We start from the raw sequence: 14,007 nt of genomic DNA, 5'->3' as shown, positions 1-14,007 counted from the left end.
ACAGACTGTCTATACTGCCCACATGCCATTTCAGAGCAGTAGGGACACAGGTCCTGGGGTTCTGGGCATGTCTGTTCATCAAACAAATGAAATCAGTCCTGACACAGCTGTCCTTCCACACCGCCCCTGGGGAATTGGGCTGGGCCACTGCTGTGGAACACTGGGAGCGGCCTCAGGGCACGGGTGCCGTCCTTTTCTTGTGGGAAACCAAAGGACAGTCAAGCAGAGGGAGTGACTACAAAGGACACTTTTAAACCGCGAGTAATTGACTACTTAACCCACCCGCATCTTGTACACCTATGTGTGTTTCTCCAAGCTCCCTTCTTAACGGCTGTTTTGGATTCTCAGCAAAAATGGTTGAGAATTATTTATTTTGCTTCAGATTAGTCACTTACAATTAGCTGGGAATGAAAATGTCAAGGTGGCACAGAAACACATTTCAGGAACACTGAAACTTGACCATGGAAACTTATGTCCGAAAACAATTTACAGTGATTATAAAAGTGAGAGGATGTCTCAAGATGGGAAAGGAAAATAACCATCTCATTTACTTTTTAAATCTCATTACTCTGAGAATATTAAACAAATTTATTGATATGGCCTAACTAATTTGGATTCTTAGAAAATAAAATTTTTATGAAGAAAAGAAAGGGCAACAAAATAACTAAGTAAGAGAGCAGGTGTTTGGGGCTCTGACAACAAATTTGGAGATTAATTAGTTGAATGACCTTAGTTTAAAGATTTACTCTCATAAGTAGAATTCTATCTGGACTCGGGTGAAGGCGGAGTTCTCATCTTGCCTCAGAATGGAGTAATTGATTTAAGAAACAAGAGCCACACTAACACTATGGCTGGTGACAAGGTTGGGCGTGATTTAATAAGACAGCGGTAGACTCTCCGAGATGTCATTGAGCCGCAAAGTGTGGCCCTGACATGGCCCAGCCTGTAGTCAACCAGTTACGAGTTTTAATGTGTTTCTGCTACTCAAGCTGAAAATTATTATGTACAATAAGCCAGCCTCTTTAGTACACAGATCCTCTCTGTAGTACGTTGTTGCCTTTGTGTTCTTTTAAATTCAGTACACCAAAGCATATTAAAATTGCTCTGTGCTGTACAGACTGACGTTGCAGGGACATAAATACTGGATGCTTTTCTGAAGGAGAGGAAGCTCATGATATGGTCAGACAGAAGCTAGAGAAAGACAAGGTTTTGTCACTCTCTCTCTGTTTCTCGTCTTCCCACTCTGACTCTGCAATTATTTCTGACTCTCCAAACTTATCCAACTGTGTCTATCCATCCATCCATCCATCTATCCGTGCATGTATGCACTCGTTCCATAAATTATGTATCGAGCCCCTTCGGCTGCCTGGTCCCGTACTATGCTTTTGGAACTTATGTTCTATTAGGAAAAGACAAAATAAACAAGTTGGAAAATCAATGAACTAATAATTATGGTAGTTGTGTGAAGATGAAAAAAAAATCAAAGTGTTATGTTAAAACAGTGACTAACTGAGGAGATCTATTCAGGATCTTGAGAAAAAAGAGAACTCCAGGCCGATGGTCGAATGAAGAAACATTGATGAAGAGATGAATTACCGAGGTATGGGCAGTGCTGAAAGAAGAAAGGAGGGCTGGTGAGGCACCCAGAGTCTAATAATAGCAGAAAGTTGTCATTAAGGGACAAAGAGAAGAAATGGTGTTACCAGAGCCGAGAGCTGCAGCTACGGAATGGGTGTCACCTGACAGGACCCCTGGATATGAGGGATGCACCCGTGGCCAGAACAATGATCCAAAGTGGAGAGGAAGGAGATAAGAAACAACCTTAATCTCTCTCTTCTCTTTCTTCTTCCAATCTGCTGCTAGTGCCTCCTATTGGCCAAACCAGATCTTAAGTCACCTGGGAAGGGAGCTTTGGTGATAAGAGTCCATGGAGTTCAGTTTCAGTGTTGGAACGGATTGGGGTGTCAGAGGGAGGGAAGAATGTAAAATAACCAGGGAAGGGGACCTACTCGGGTAGGACAGTCAGGAAAAGCTGCCCCGTGGAGGTAACATCTGAACTGAGACTCTTGAGAGAACAAGGTCCCAGCCATGCAAAGAGCCAGCGGAAGAGTAATCCAGTAGGGGCAGAAGTGAGCACATGCCTTTGCCATTGTCCCTTCTCTGCTTCCACACTTAGTAGAGATCCCTCACAAGGAATGTATCTGACACAGATCCAGATGATCTGAATGTACCCTTTCCTAGGCGTGATGCTGTTACTCAAGTTCTGGGAGAAGCAAATGCCATACCACAAACGAGTTTTCTCATGGAAAAGAATGCTCATGGTGGCGCCTGGGTGGCTGAGTTAGCTAAGCGCCTGACTCCTGATTTCGGCTCAGGTCAAGATATCACGGTTTGGGAGTTCAAGCCCTGCACTGGGCTCTGCGCTGACAACATAGAGTCTGCTTGGGATTCTCTGTCTCCTGTCTCTCTCTCTTTCTCTCTGACCCTACCCTGCTCTCTCTCTCTCTCTCAAAAATAAATAAACATTAAAAAAAGAATGCTCATAACTCGAACATTTGCCTACGAGAAGTCCAGGATTTCTATTAATTCTGATGTGCAAAGAAGGAAAAACCAAGAAACACATATATAAAGGCAGATAAGGGCGAGCAACTGTAGCAGCTGTAACTCCTTTCCATTTATACAACTTTTCTTTGAAAGAACTCAAGCCTTCCACACTCTGAGATATCCTTGTTTTGTGTAACTTATTAAAAAATATGCCATCGTGCCCGTCATTCTCTCAAATAAAGAAACACTATAAAAATACAATAATCATGTAATAATAGTTAATGTACATATATGATTTAAACTCATACTAATACTCTTTTGGTTTTATATTTACCTTCAAGTCACTGGCTACAATGGATATACGCTGGAAGCCTATAAATCCAAATATCTACTGACAAATTATTTTCTGTTGCCTAGAAACCATTTCTTTATATAGTCTATGTAAAATTTTCGGTATTAACAGGATCATGTGAATTAAATGATCTGCCAGTCAGTTTGCTGGTGGGTTCAAATTCACTGTGAGCTAGCCAAGCTCATAGTAGGTCTGCCCTGAAATGGCACACAGGGTTTCCTGTTGGTGGTTGAGGTTAGGCATGGTAATTTCCTTTCCTTAAGTCCTGCATACTACTGACACATTCGCCAGTGGAAAAAGAATTCCTCTCAAGGACAAGTTCCAGGAAAATAATGAGGAACTGCTTGCATATTAACGAGATTCACCACCTTCCATATTCAAAGCCAGCCACTTTTTTCTTATATAAGATCTTAAGGAATTTCCATTATCTCCCCATTAGTTCTAAATTCCCCTAGTGCCTGTCTAATTTATTTCCTCTTATTTTGTCTCTGATGAATACGGAAACAGATGGTAATTCTTCTTCTTTTTGTAATTTGTGTCTCCTGCCAATTCCATGAAAACTACTGATAGAAACAGTGAGTATATTATCACCTGTAGGAGAGGCCGTTGTACCCCCATCACCTTCATGGTGTCCGCATTAGCTAGGATCTTCAGGGGGTCAGATGTTTTAGTGACTCCTTCAATCTCCTTGTTGATCTCTGCCAGGACCTGATTCAGGAAGATGTTTTTGATGTACAGAGTGAGAAAGTCTCGAAGAGGACACTGTTTGGCTGGGCCGAGTCCCAGGGCATGCTCGATCTCTTGAATAAATCTGGAAGACAACAGAAGAAAATGGTCATTAAATATATCAGAAAAATAGTTCTAAAAATATCATAAAACACATATGGGTATTTCTAGGCTTTGGCATGTCTTTCTATGGAGAGATGAGGGGGAATTCCCAGAATTCTTAACAAGAACATGTCATTACTTTATTTGTCTCTATAAGAGTTCTTTTTATTTTTCTAAGTTATTATTTCACTAATTGAATAGAAATAGGACAAAATAGAACACATGACTGCTAAACTGAAAGGGGGAAATAGGGGTAACACCAAAACCCATTTGTATTATTTCGAGAAGGAAATAAGAATACAAAAAGCAAAGGCAGGCATGATGAACAGAAAATTACAGTGCAAATTTAAAAGCACACCCCCAAATACTCCGTATTTCTCACAGAGATCTTTATATGTGTAGATAGAAATGTGTTTTTTTTTTTTTTTAAGGGAGATTTGCATTTCCCTGATGATTAGTGATGTTGAGCATCTTTTCATGTGTCTGTTGGTTATCTGCATGTGTTCTTTAGAGACATGTCTATTCAGGTCATCTGCCCATTTAATAGGATTATTTGGTGGTGTTTTTTGTTTTTGTTTTTTTTTTTTGGTGCTGAGTTACATAAGTTCTTAATATATTTTGGATACTAACCCTTTATCAGATATGTCATGTGCAAATATCTTCTCCCATTCAGTAGATTGTCTTTTTGTTTTCCTGATGGTTTCCTTTGTTGTGCAAAAGCTTTTTATTTTGATACGATCCCAATAGTCTATTTTTGCTTTTGTTTACCTTGCCTCAGGAGGCATATCTAGAAATTATTGCTATTGCTGATGTCAGAGGAATTACTGTCTGTGTTCTCTTTTAGGGTTTTTATGGTTTCGGGTCTCACATTTAGGTCTTTAATCTATTTTGAATTTATTTTTGTGTATGGTATTAGAAAGCGGTCCAATTTCATTCTTTTACATGAAGCCACAATGAGATATCAACTTACACCTGTCAGAATGGCTAAAATCAAGAAGAAACGAAACAACAAGTATTGGTGAGGATGTGGAGAAAAAGGAACCCTTGTGCAGTGCTGGTGGGAATGTAAATTGTACAGCCACTCTGGAAAACAGTAAGAAATTTCCTCACAAAATTAAAAACAAACAAACAAACCAACCATATGATCTAATAATCCCCCTACAGGATATTTACCCAGGGAAAATGAAAGCACGAACTCAAAAAGATACATGCACCCCTATGTTTACTGCAGCATTATTTACAAAAGCCAAGCCATGGAAGTAACCTAAGTGTTCATCAATAGACGAATGGATAAAGAAAATGTGAGATGTATGTTTGTATATGTATATGTTATAAATATACACACACATACATATATATATATATGACCATATATATACCATACACACACACACACACACACACACACACACACACACACAGGGATATTACACAGCCATTAAAAAAGGATGAGATCATGCCATTTGAGACAACATGCATGGACCCATTACATTAAGTAAAATAAGTCAGACTGTGGAAGACAAATACCATATGATCCACTTGTAAATGGAATCTAAAAAAGATGAATAAACAAACAAAAAGCGGAATCCACACTACAAATACAGAGAACAAATTGATGGTTGCTGGGAGTGGGATGGGGGAGACTGGGCAAAGTAAGGGAAGGGCAAGGAGATACAGTCCTCTGGATATGGTATGAGTAAGTCACAGGATTAAAAAGCAGAGCGTAAGGAATATAGTCAGTGATATCACCATAGTGATGTAATAGGACAGACGGTAGCTGTATTCATGAACACCACATAATGCATAAACTTGTCAAAATCATTAAGTTGCACACCTGAAACTAATGTAACATTGTGTGTTAACACTCAAAAAAAAAAAGGTGGCGGGAGGGAGGGAGAATGAATGGTATTCTTTTACTTCATGAGGGTATGTAAGTTGGGAGGTTATGAAAGGGAACAGGAAGGGAGGCGTGGACAAAAGAGTACTTCAACCTTATTTGCAATGATCTGTTCCCTTTATTAAAAACACTTGAAACAAAGGGGCGCCTGGATGGCTCAGTCAGTTGAGTGTCCTACTCTTGATTTTGGCACCAACATTATGGGATCAAGCCCCGTGCTGGGCTCTGTGCTGAGTGTGGAGCCTGCTTAAGATTCTCTCTCCCCCTCTGCCCCTCTCCCCTACTCGTACTTACTTTCTCTCTCTCTCTCAAATAAAAAAAATACATAAAACAAAGATAGAATGTTAGTAACTGTCCAAACTCACAGATGAGTATGCAGATATTTATTAGGTTATTCTTTGTATCTGCTTTGCATGGTTTTGATATGCAAAGATTTAAGTTATTACCACCCAGTAACACCAGTCCCCCCAAAAAACAAGGTTTAAATTCCAGTTACTACAGTAGATTAACTGTGAGTAACGGCATAAAATGAAAACTTTGCTGCTACCTCTTCAGTCCAGAAATCTCTATGTAAACAACTGATGTTCACCATGATCAATGGATCAGTCTATCAGTGACTGATAACTGCACATCTGCCACTCATGTTCGGGTGACAAAGCGTGTACTTGTGTTGTCTCCTTGTCTCCCAGTGATAAACTCATGCGATGTTTTACAAAAATGAATAATTAAAAGAGGGAATTGGCCAAAAAAGACAGACGTACAGAAAAAACAAAAAACAAAACGAACAGTGGTAACACTGGGAGTGGAATTTGGATGGAATGTAAAGGGATTTACAGAAGAAACAGCTAGGAATGTTGACATCGCCTCCATCTGAGAAAGAAACACAACCAGAGGGAAGGAGAATTAATTCACCTCACCAGGGAGAAAGCCTTTGTGGCAAAAGGGATGAAAACATCCCGGAGGAAGTGCTGTGGCCCCAACTGCACGGTAAAGGAGCTCTTGAAGATGTTTCATGACATTGAAAAGCAAAAAATAAAATGCCGGCAGATCCAGACTTAAAGGAGGTATGACATTTCCCCAACACCTACAAAAGGTGCTCACTGTGTATCGCAAAGCACAGGATGAAAAGGTGTTCAAAGTACTCTGATAGGATTTTAACAAAGAAATGAAATACTAATATGAAAACATATTCGTTTTCTTATTTTTTTTTCATTTTTGGACAAATTTATAACTGCCAGCAAGGGACTTTTTCATGTTTTGGCAAAAACTTCCTAAAGTCGAGAAAGAATTGTGATTTACCCCATTGACTAAGATTGCTTTGCATGGTGATTTTTACAGTTCTACAATGTTATGCAAAGCAAGGACTGTGTTGTATTTTAAATTTTCTTCCAAAAAAAATGTAGAGGGAGATGAAGTGAAATCAAATCAAATGAAATAAAGACAAAAACTGAATGATTAACTGGGAAGATATATTTGCAACTTCTATCACAGATGAGTCAGGAAAAAAAAAAAAAAAAAAACAACTTAGTGCAAAAATGACCAAAGGACAGGAAAAGACGGTTTACGGTAAAAAGGAATACAATGGCCACTAAACATAAGAAAAAATTCTTAACTTTGTTCCTAATGAAAAAAATGAGAAGTAAACTATACTGAGATATCATTTTTTATAACCAAGCATTGATCAAATCCCCAAAACTTGAAAGCGTGCTCTTTTGGCGTACGTATGGGAAACAGGCATCCTCAAGTATTGTTGATGGGAATGAAAAATGGTGCAACCCTCACGACGGGCAAGTTGGAATCATCACTCAGAATTACAAATGCACTTCCTTTTGACCCAGAAATCCCACTTCTGGGAAATTCTTCTGACAGCTATTTCTAAATATGATTACACAGATCAGTGTAGCATTGTTTTTACAGCAAAGGACAAAAGAATCCATCATTCAGGGATTAATCAAATAAACTGTGGTGTATCTACAGTAACCTCAACCCCCAAACGTGGAAGCTTCTGATGCACTAACGTGAAAAGATCTCCAAGATAAATTGTTCAGTGAGAAACGCACGCTGTAGATCAATATGTATTTAGTAGTATTCATTACACCGACCTTTCTGTAAAAATTATATACCCTCCTTTGTTTATTTTATGATAAAGACATCCTGACAGGACTCACAAAGGTCTAGTCAAAGTGAGTACCTGTAGGAAGCAGGGGACGAGTGGGGTCTGCAAGAGGAGTGGGAATAAGACTTTTTGCAATGATAACTTTTAATAATTGCTTGATTTTTTTTAAAGATCAAACTGGCTTTATTCAACAATTTATGAATCAGCATCCCATCTAGTAAATAGGAAAGAGCGCTTACAATCATCGGATTTTCAAAGACCGTGAATGTATTACTCAAAAAAAATTAAATTAGAATATTAAAAAGAAACTACCTACATACACCAAAGACTGTACTTCATAAATGGCTTTCTAATCAGGCCACATGTGAAGTTTGGTGGGGGCGCCTGGGTGGCTCAGTTGGTTAAGCGTCCAGCTTTTGCTCAGGTCTAGATCACATGGTTCATGAGTTCGAGCCCCCTGACAGGCTCTAGGCTGACAGCTCAGAGCCTGAAGCCTCCTTTGGATTCTGTGTCTCCCTCTCTCTGTCCCTCCCCCTTTTGCGCTTTGCCTCTGTCTCTCTTTAAAAAAGAAATAAACATTAAAAAATAATAAAGAAAAAAAGTTTGGTGTAGAAATGTTCAGTTTAGCTGTGTGACCTAATAAAGGGTTTCCTTTACTTAGTACATAAACACATCATGGTTAATCTTGCATATCGCCAGTCTAACATTCCATTAAGCTCTGATCAGCCTGCAACCTGTCCTTGCACCCAGAGGCAAGCACACAGCGGTTGGGGGAAAGTGAGAACTTACACATATAGGATCATCATAGCGACAGAGTAACTCAAAGAATGTAAAGGAAAGAGCAGAAATTGAAAAGCCATGGGAAACATCAATGAGGCCTCTTAACTGACTTCATCAACACGGAAAGGGAAGTAAAAGAGTGACTACCAAACAAGACGTAATAAATCTTTAAGAAGGGAGTGAGGGGAAGAAGGTGGGGAAAAATGAAGACATAAAGGTAGTTAACCATAATTTAAAAATCTCCAAATCCCACGTCCTGCCGGGTTGACTCCTTCTGATTCATCTAATCCTCAGAGAAGTACCTCTCCCAGGTGCCACTCCCCACCCCGCCAGCCCAGATGTATCCCTCTCTCCTTGGTCTGCCTCTAAAAGAAAACCACTGTTTTGAATTTGCTTATGAGTAACCACACCAAAGGCCTTTGTATTTTATTTAATATTATGGGATTCAATCATCAGAATCCCTCCTTATTCTTTTCAACGGGACTTAGAAGAAGCTTTCTGAGAGGCACTTCCCACAATTTCAAAATCTTTACCAGATGTTAAAAAGAAATTTTTACTAGGGGGGCGCCTGGGTGGCTCAGTCAGTTAAGCGTCCGACTCTTGATTTCAGCTCAGGTCATGATCTCACGGTTCGTGAGTTCAAGCTCCACGGCGGGCTCTGTGCCGACAGCACGGAGCCTGCTTGGGATTCTCTCGCTCTCTTCTCTCTCTCTACTCCTCTCCCCCTTTTTCTCTCAAAATAAATAAGTAGAATTTAAATTAAAAAATTTTTCTTTTTACTAGTTAGCCTGCTCCTAAACAGTAAGAGAGAGAAGTCTAAATTATCTATACTTTCTTTTTTTCTAGTCCGCTATTTGTTTTTGGTGTCCCCCAGATGCGAAGTTCCTCTGAGCCGCAATGATGGAGGGGCAGGGCTCCCATCACCTGTAACTGACGGATTTCCTTCAAACACAAGTCACACGTTCCCCACAGCACGCCTATCCGTCTAAAAGGACACACCCAGGTTGCCGTCGTCACCTCTAACTCAAGGGGACCCGTTCGACATGTGTCCGAATCTGCTTTCAGAGCTGTGAAGGCAGGCCCTCTCACTGCACAGAAAGCACGAAACATGTGCCAGGGAAGAGAAAAAATAAGGCTGTCTGATCAGCCTGTTCCGACTCCCGTCAACAAGGGGAAGCAAGTACACGAAATGGGCAAATCGCCCTTTCCTGGGCAGGAAGGACACAGAAAAGGAACTCTCCCAAACAGCCAGGAGGGGATCCAGACTCTCGGTCGCTGCAGGGAGGACTGACTGAGGGAAGCTGAGCGGCCACGGCAGAACACTCACAGTAGGTATTCCGGGGACTGAATTCTGAATGTACAGTCTTGGGCAGGTTACTTAGCCCCTCTTCGTCTTTCTGTTGTATTCTATAAAACGGAGATGGTAACATTCAAGATCGTCCTGATGGTTAAAGGAGGAAATCAATGTTAAGCACTCGGCACCGAGGTGGGCACACAGCAACCGCTGAGTAAGCAGCAGCTACTATTTTTGTGATTATTACCGGCACATGAGCCCTGATGGGGTTGTGGAGGAAAGGGGTACATGCGTGACGGGGTGTTTTTCACCCTGCCCCTTTGTTTTCCTACGCTTGCCCATAACTGGCAATGTGGACCAGCAGATTAATACTTCGACCCTTTCAGGAACAAGCTGACGGAGGAACGACCAAAGCTCCGGGTGGTGAGGGGTCAAGTGTAAATCGCTCACTTCTGTATCCTCAGAGCTCAGTACTACGTCCACTATGGCCGGCACCCAGTAGGCTCTCAGGAGGTATTTGGGGAAGGGAGTGCTGAATAAAAGTAGCAGGTTCTTGAACTTCAACCCACAGTTCCTGAAACTGAGGTGTGACATCTCTGACAAATAACGCCTTCCCCCCAAGAATCTGGACTAGAGGCCCCAATAAAATATTTAAGAAGAAAGAAAAATCATCCCATCGCTCCACCACCCCACCGTTAACAGTTGCCTCTTCCTGAAAGAATGTTCTCTATCTGGTCCTTGACCACAGTCCCAACGTTGTTTTTTGCCCTGTACAATATGGTTATTCGCACAACTTTACAGTCTCTTCTTCTACAGAGTATTATGAAGTCATTCCATCACACTAATGAACACAGCATTATTAAACCAAACATCTATTAGGGAATATTAATGCTGTCTCCTGTTTTTATTAGAGATAATCCTACAATGAACATCCTCATTTGGCGTCTGTTGAATTATACCCACAAGCTATTGGGAGTAGCTCCTCATGATTTTTCATGGACGACTCTACATTTTATTCACCCCAGATTCCCACAATGTACTGCATGACTCCTTTTCCCTCGGAAGGAAGGACTTTAAAATTGATCCGGTGAATGGGAAGACAGGAGAGACAGTCAAGGGTGTGGAGGCGACTCATCAAAAGGCCCAGTTTTTCCAACAATGCTCCTAATCAGCTCTAGGGAAGTAAGAAAGTGCTGAATTTTTAACAGTGAAAAGAATCTCATTAGGAAAGAAAACACTTCACTTCAAAGTTGAGATGGAACACAGACGGAACCTTGTCAAAAGGGTATTATCTAATCTGGTGAAGTGCTTTCACACTAGGGATTCCTATCCTGTAAATGATGAGATGGCCCCAGGTACGGCTGTGGATACGGAAACGAGGAGAATGAGACTCAAAGAAAAGGATCTACATAATGCTACATGCAGAGCATCTAATCACAGGATTCTGAGGCACCTTATTCAGATCAGCCTCCTAAACCTAAGGTTATAAAGTAGGATAAACCAAAAAACAAGTGACAGTAGGCAACAGATTCCTGGCATTTGAATGTCTAAACCATTTAGGACCGCGTTTCCTAAATTCTAATATTGCTGTTCGTAAATATTTAACCAAAGGTTTTCTTTTTAGAATATCATCAACTGGGGGGCCTCCTAAAATACGTACATATGCAGTACCTATATTTTAAGTTTGCTCTTTCCTACAGCAAGTGCATGGCCTTTGGAAGGCATACACGAGCACACACGACTTATATTTGACCTGGTGTTTAAAAATTTTTTATCTTGATTTGATTTCTATCCAGGGAAATCGTAAACTCATTAAAATTTCATTCAGGCTTCCCAAGCTCCTTGGTTAACCCCAGCCTCCTCACCACAAATTCTGTTTCATCGTAAAGCTCCATGTCTTCCATTTTATCTCAGCCAAGAATTACAGCTACTACCAGATGGAAATGCCCTTGAACATGGAGGGCCTATTCTATACTTTAGACGTTGCAATGGGAGCAGTATTTATTCATTTGAATAAAAGTAGTTACTCATAGGAAATATGAATTCCTAACATTCACACCCTAATGAATTTTTAAAATTCCGTGGCCAACATGACCAGTAACGGGGCAAGCTGATATGTACCTCCTAATAAGATAGAGAACAATACAGCATCGCTTCTCTGATGTTCTTGCCAAAAATGCATAATGTGAACCCAGTCATGGGGAACCATGATTTTGCAAAGCAGAAAATCAAACAGGTGGATTTCAGAAAATTCAAATTCATCTGGCTTTTGGAGCACAAGAAATTTCATTCACGTCTCTCCCATAAACAGTGTGTCAGTTTATTGCTAATTACATTTTTAATGTATATACTTGTATATAATCTGTGTCATGCAATATACAATATATTTATTCTTTCCACTTTGAGATTTCCTAACTTTGTTGCATATTATCACACATCTAACTTTGGTATTTTAGGCTGCATAATGTACACAAAACATTTGTCTGAAAGGCTTGAAGATTTTTCTCCTGGTCCCATGCATTGGAACCAGTAGAAATGTGCAGAGGGATTTATCCCTCTGACTACCTATATTCTTTAGCTTCTCTTAGCATTATCAGTTCCACTAATGGACCTTCCAATCTAGACTCTCTGCAGAGATGTACCATGCTTACCTCCACCAAGAAGCTCTGAATCTCTTCCATTATATAATAGCTTTAAAGACATTTTGAAAAATCTGAACCATGCTCTTCCCTTCATTTTGGTCCGAGGTCTCTCCATGAAAAGTTGCATGATATTTACAAGCCTGCAAAAGCTCTGCTTAAGTAGTCAAGCATACTCAAAGGTAAGTCCCTATGGCACCCTCCTCACTGAACAATACCCTACTGTCACATTTAGTATCTGTACAATAATGCCAGATGACACAGATATTTATAAATGCACACATTGAAAGTTTAGTTAGCAATCAACAGTGATGCATTGTTTTTATTTTGTTCTGTTGTAATTTAAAGCCAAGATAGTTAACGCACATATAATAATGATTTCAAGAAGAGAATTTGTGATTCATCACTTACATATAACACCCAGTGTTCATCCCAACAAGTCCTCTGTAAGGCCCCTCATCTATTTAACCCATCCTCCCACCCAACACCCCTCCAACAACCCTCAGTTTGCTTTTCGTATTTAAGAGTCGCTTACAGTTTGTCTCCCTCTCGGTTTTCATGTTATTTTTGCTCTCCTTCCCTTATGTTCATCTGTTTTGTTTCTTAAATTCCACGTATGAGTGAGTGATATGATAATTATCTTGTTTCTGACTTATTTTGCTTAGCATAATATACTGTAGTTCCATCCACATTGTTGCAAATGGCAAATTTCATTCTTTCTGATCGCCGAGTAATATTTCATTGTGTATATGTATGTATGTACATATACAAAATGTACATACACATCTTCTTTATCCATCGATGGACATCATCCATCGATGGACATTTGGGCTCTTTCCATACTTTGGCTACTGTCGACAGCACTGCTAGAAACATTGGGGTGCATGTGCCCCTTCGAATTAGCACTCCTGTATCCTTTGGATAAATACCTAGTAGTGGTGATGTACTGTTTATGACAGAGACATGAAAGAATTACTTGTGATTTAAGAGCCAGAATTCTGAACTTGAATTTTCTGAAATTTGTACCTTTGATTTTATGTTGTGGTTTTACCGCACGAACACAAACGATAGCGGTAACAGTGACCCTATAGGGTGAATGATACAGGCATTGCAAAGAGAAAACCAAATTACATCCTCCCCCCCCCCCACCCCAAATCCAGTAAATAGAAATGATCTTCGGACACACAGAGAATGGAACACTGAGTGTCCAACGCAGAACTATTCTGCAGAAATACGGGCCCGTGGAAAATGATGCCAAGCAGCACTGATAACGGAGTCCTGAATGCTGATGACACTTTTCCACCCTTCACTCTAAGAGAAACAGGAGCCTTGTATGATGGCACAGTAGACTCAAAACCCCCGCCATGCTTGATTTGTATGAAAAAAAGCAATCTATAACCCGTAATGAAATCTGTTCCCAGACATGAGCCTATCCTTGCACAAAGAAACTGGAACCAGTTAGATGAGGTACTAAGGTAAATGGACCTTTGGAATCAAACCCAAGTGAGGCCACGCAAAAGGCCGCAAATAGTTCGGCGTGCACCAAGAAGCTGCCGG

At 40.4% G+C, this 14,007-nt stretch overlaps 1 protein-coding gene across 1 annotated transcript in view; it reads right to left on the bottom strand.

The window, feature by feature from the left end:
* EXOC4 (exocyst complex component 4) overlaps window positions 1-14,007 on the bottom strand; it is a 746,462-nt gene that overhangs the window by 209,819 nt on the left and 522,636 nt on the right. The window contains exon 11 of the mRNA XM_049643019.1: window positions 3,488-3,707. Within this exon, the coding sequence (XP_049498976.1) occupies window positions 3,488-3,707 (220 nt within the window). The remainder of the gene's footprint in view (window positions 1-3,487; window positions 3,708-14,007) is intronic.

Source organism: Panthera uncia, chromosome A2 (genome assembly GCF_023721935.1).
Source record: "Panthera uncia isolate 11264 chromosome A2, Puncia_PCG_1.0, whole genome shotgun sequence".
Taxonomy (NCBI): Eukaryota; Metazoa; Chordata; class Mammalia; order Carnivora; family Felidae; genus Panthera; species Panthera uncia.
The sequence above is the reverse complement of the archived record's forward strand: the minus strand, read 5'-3'. Positions and strand labels throughout refer to the sequence as shown.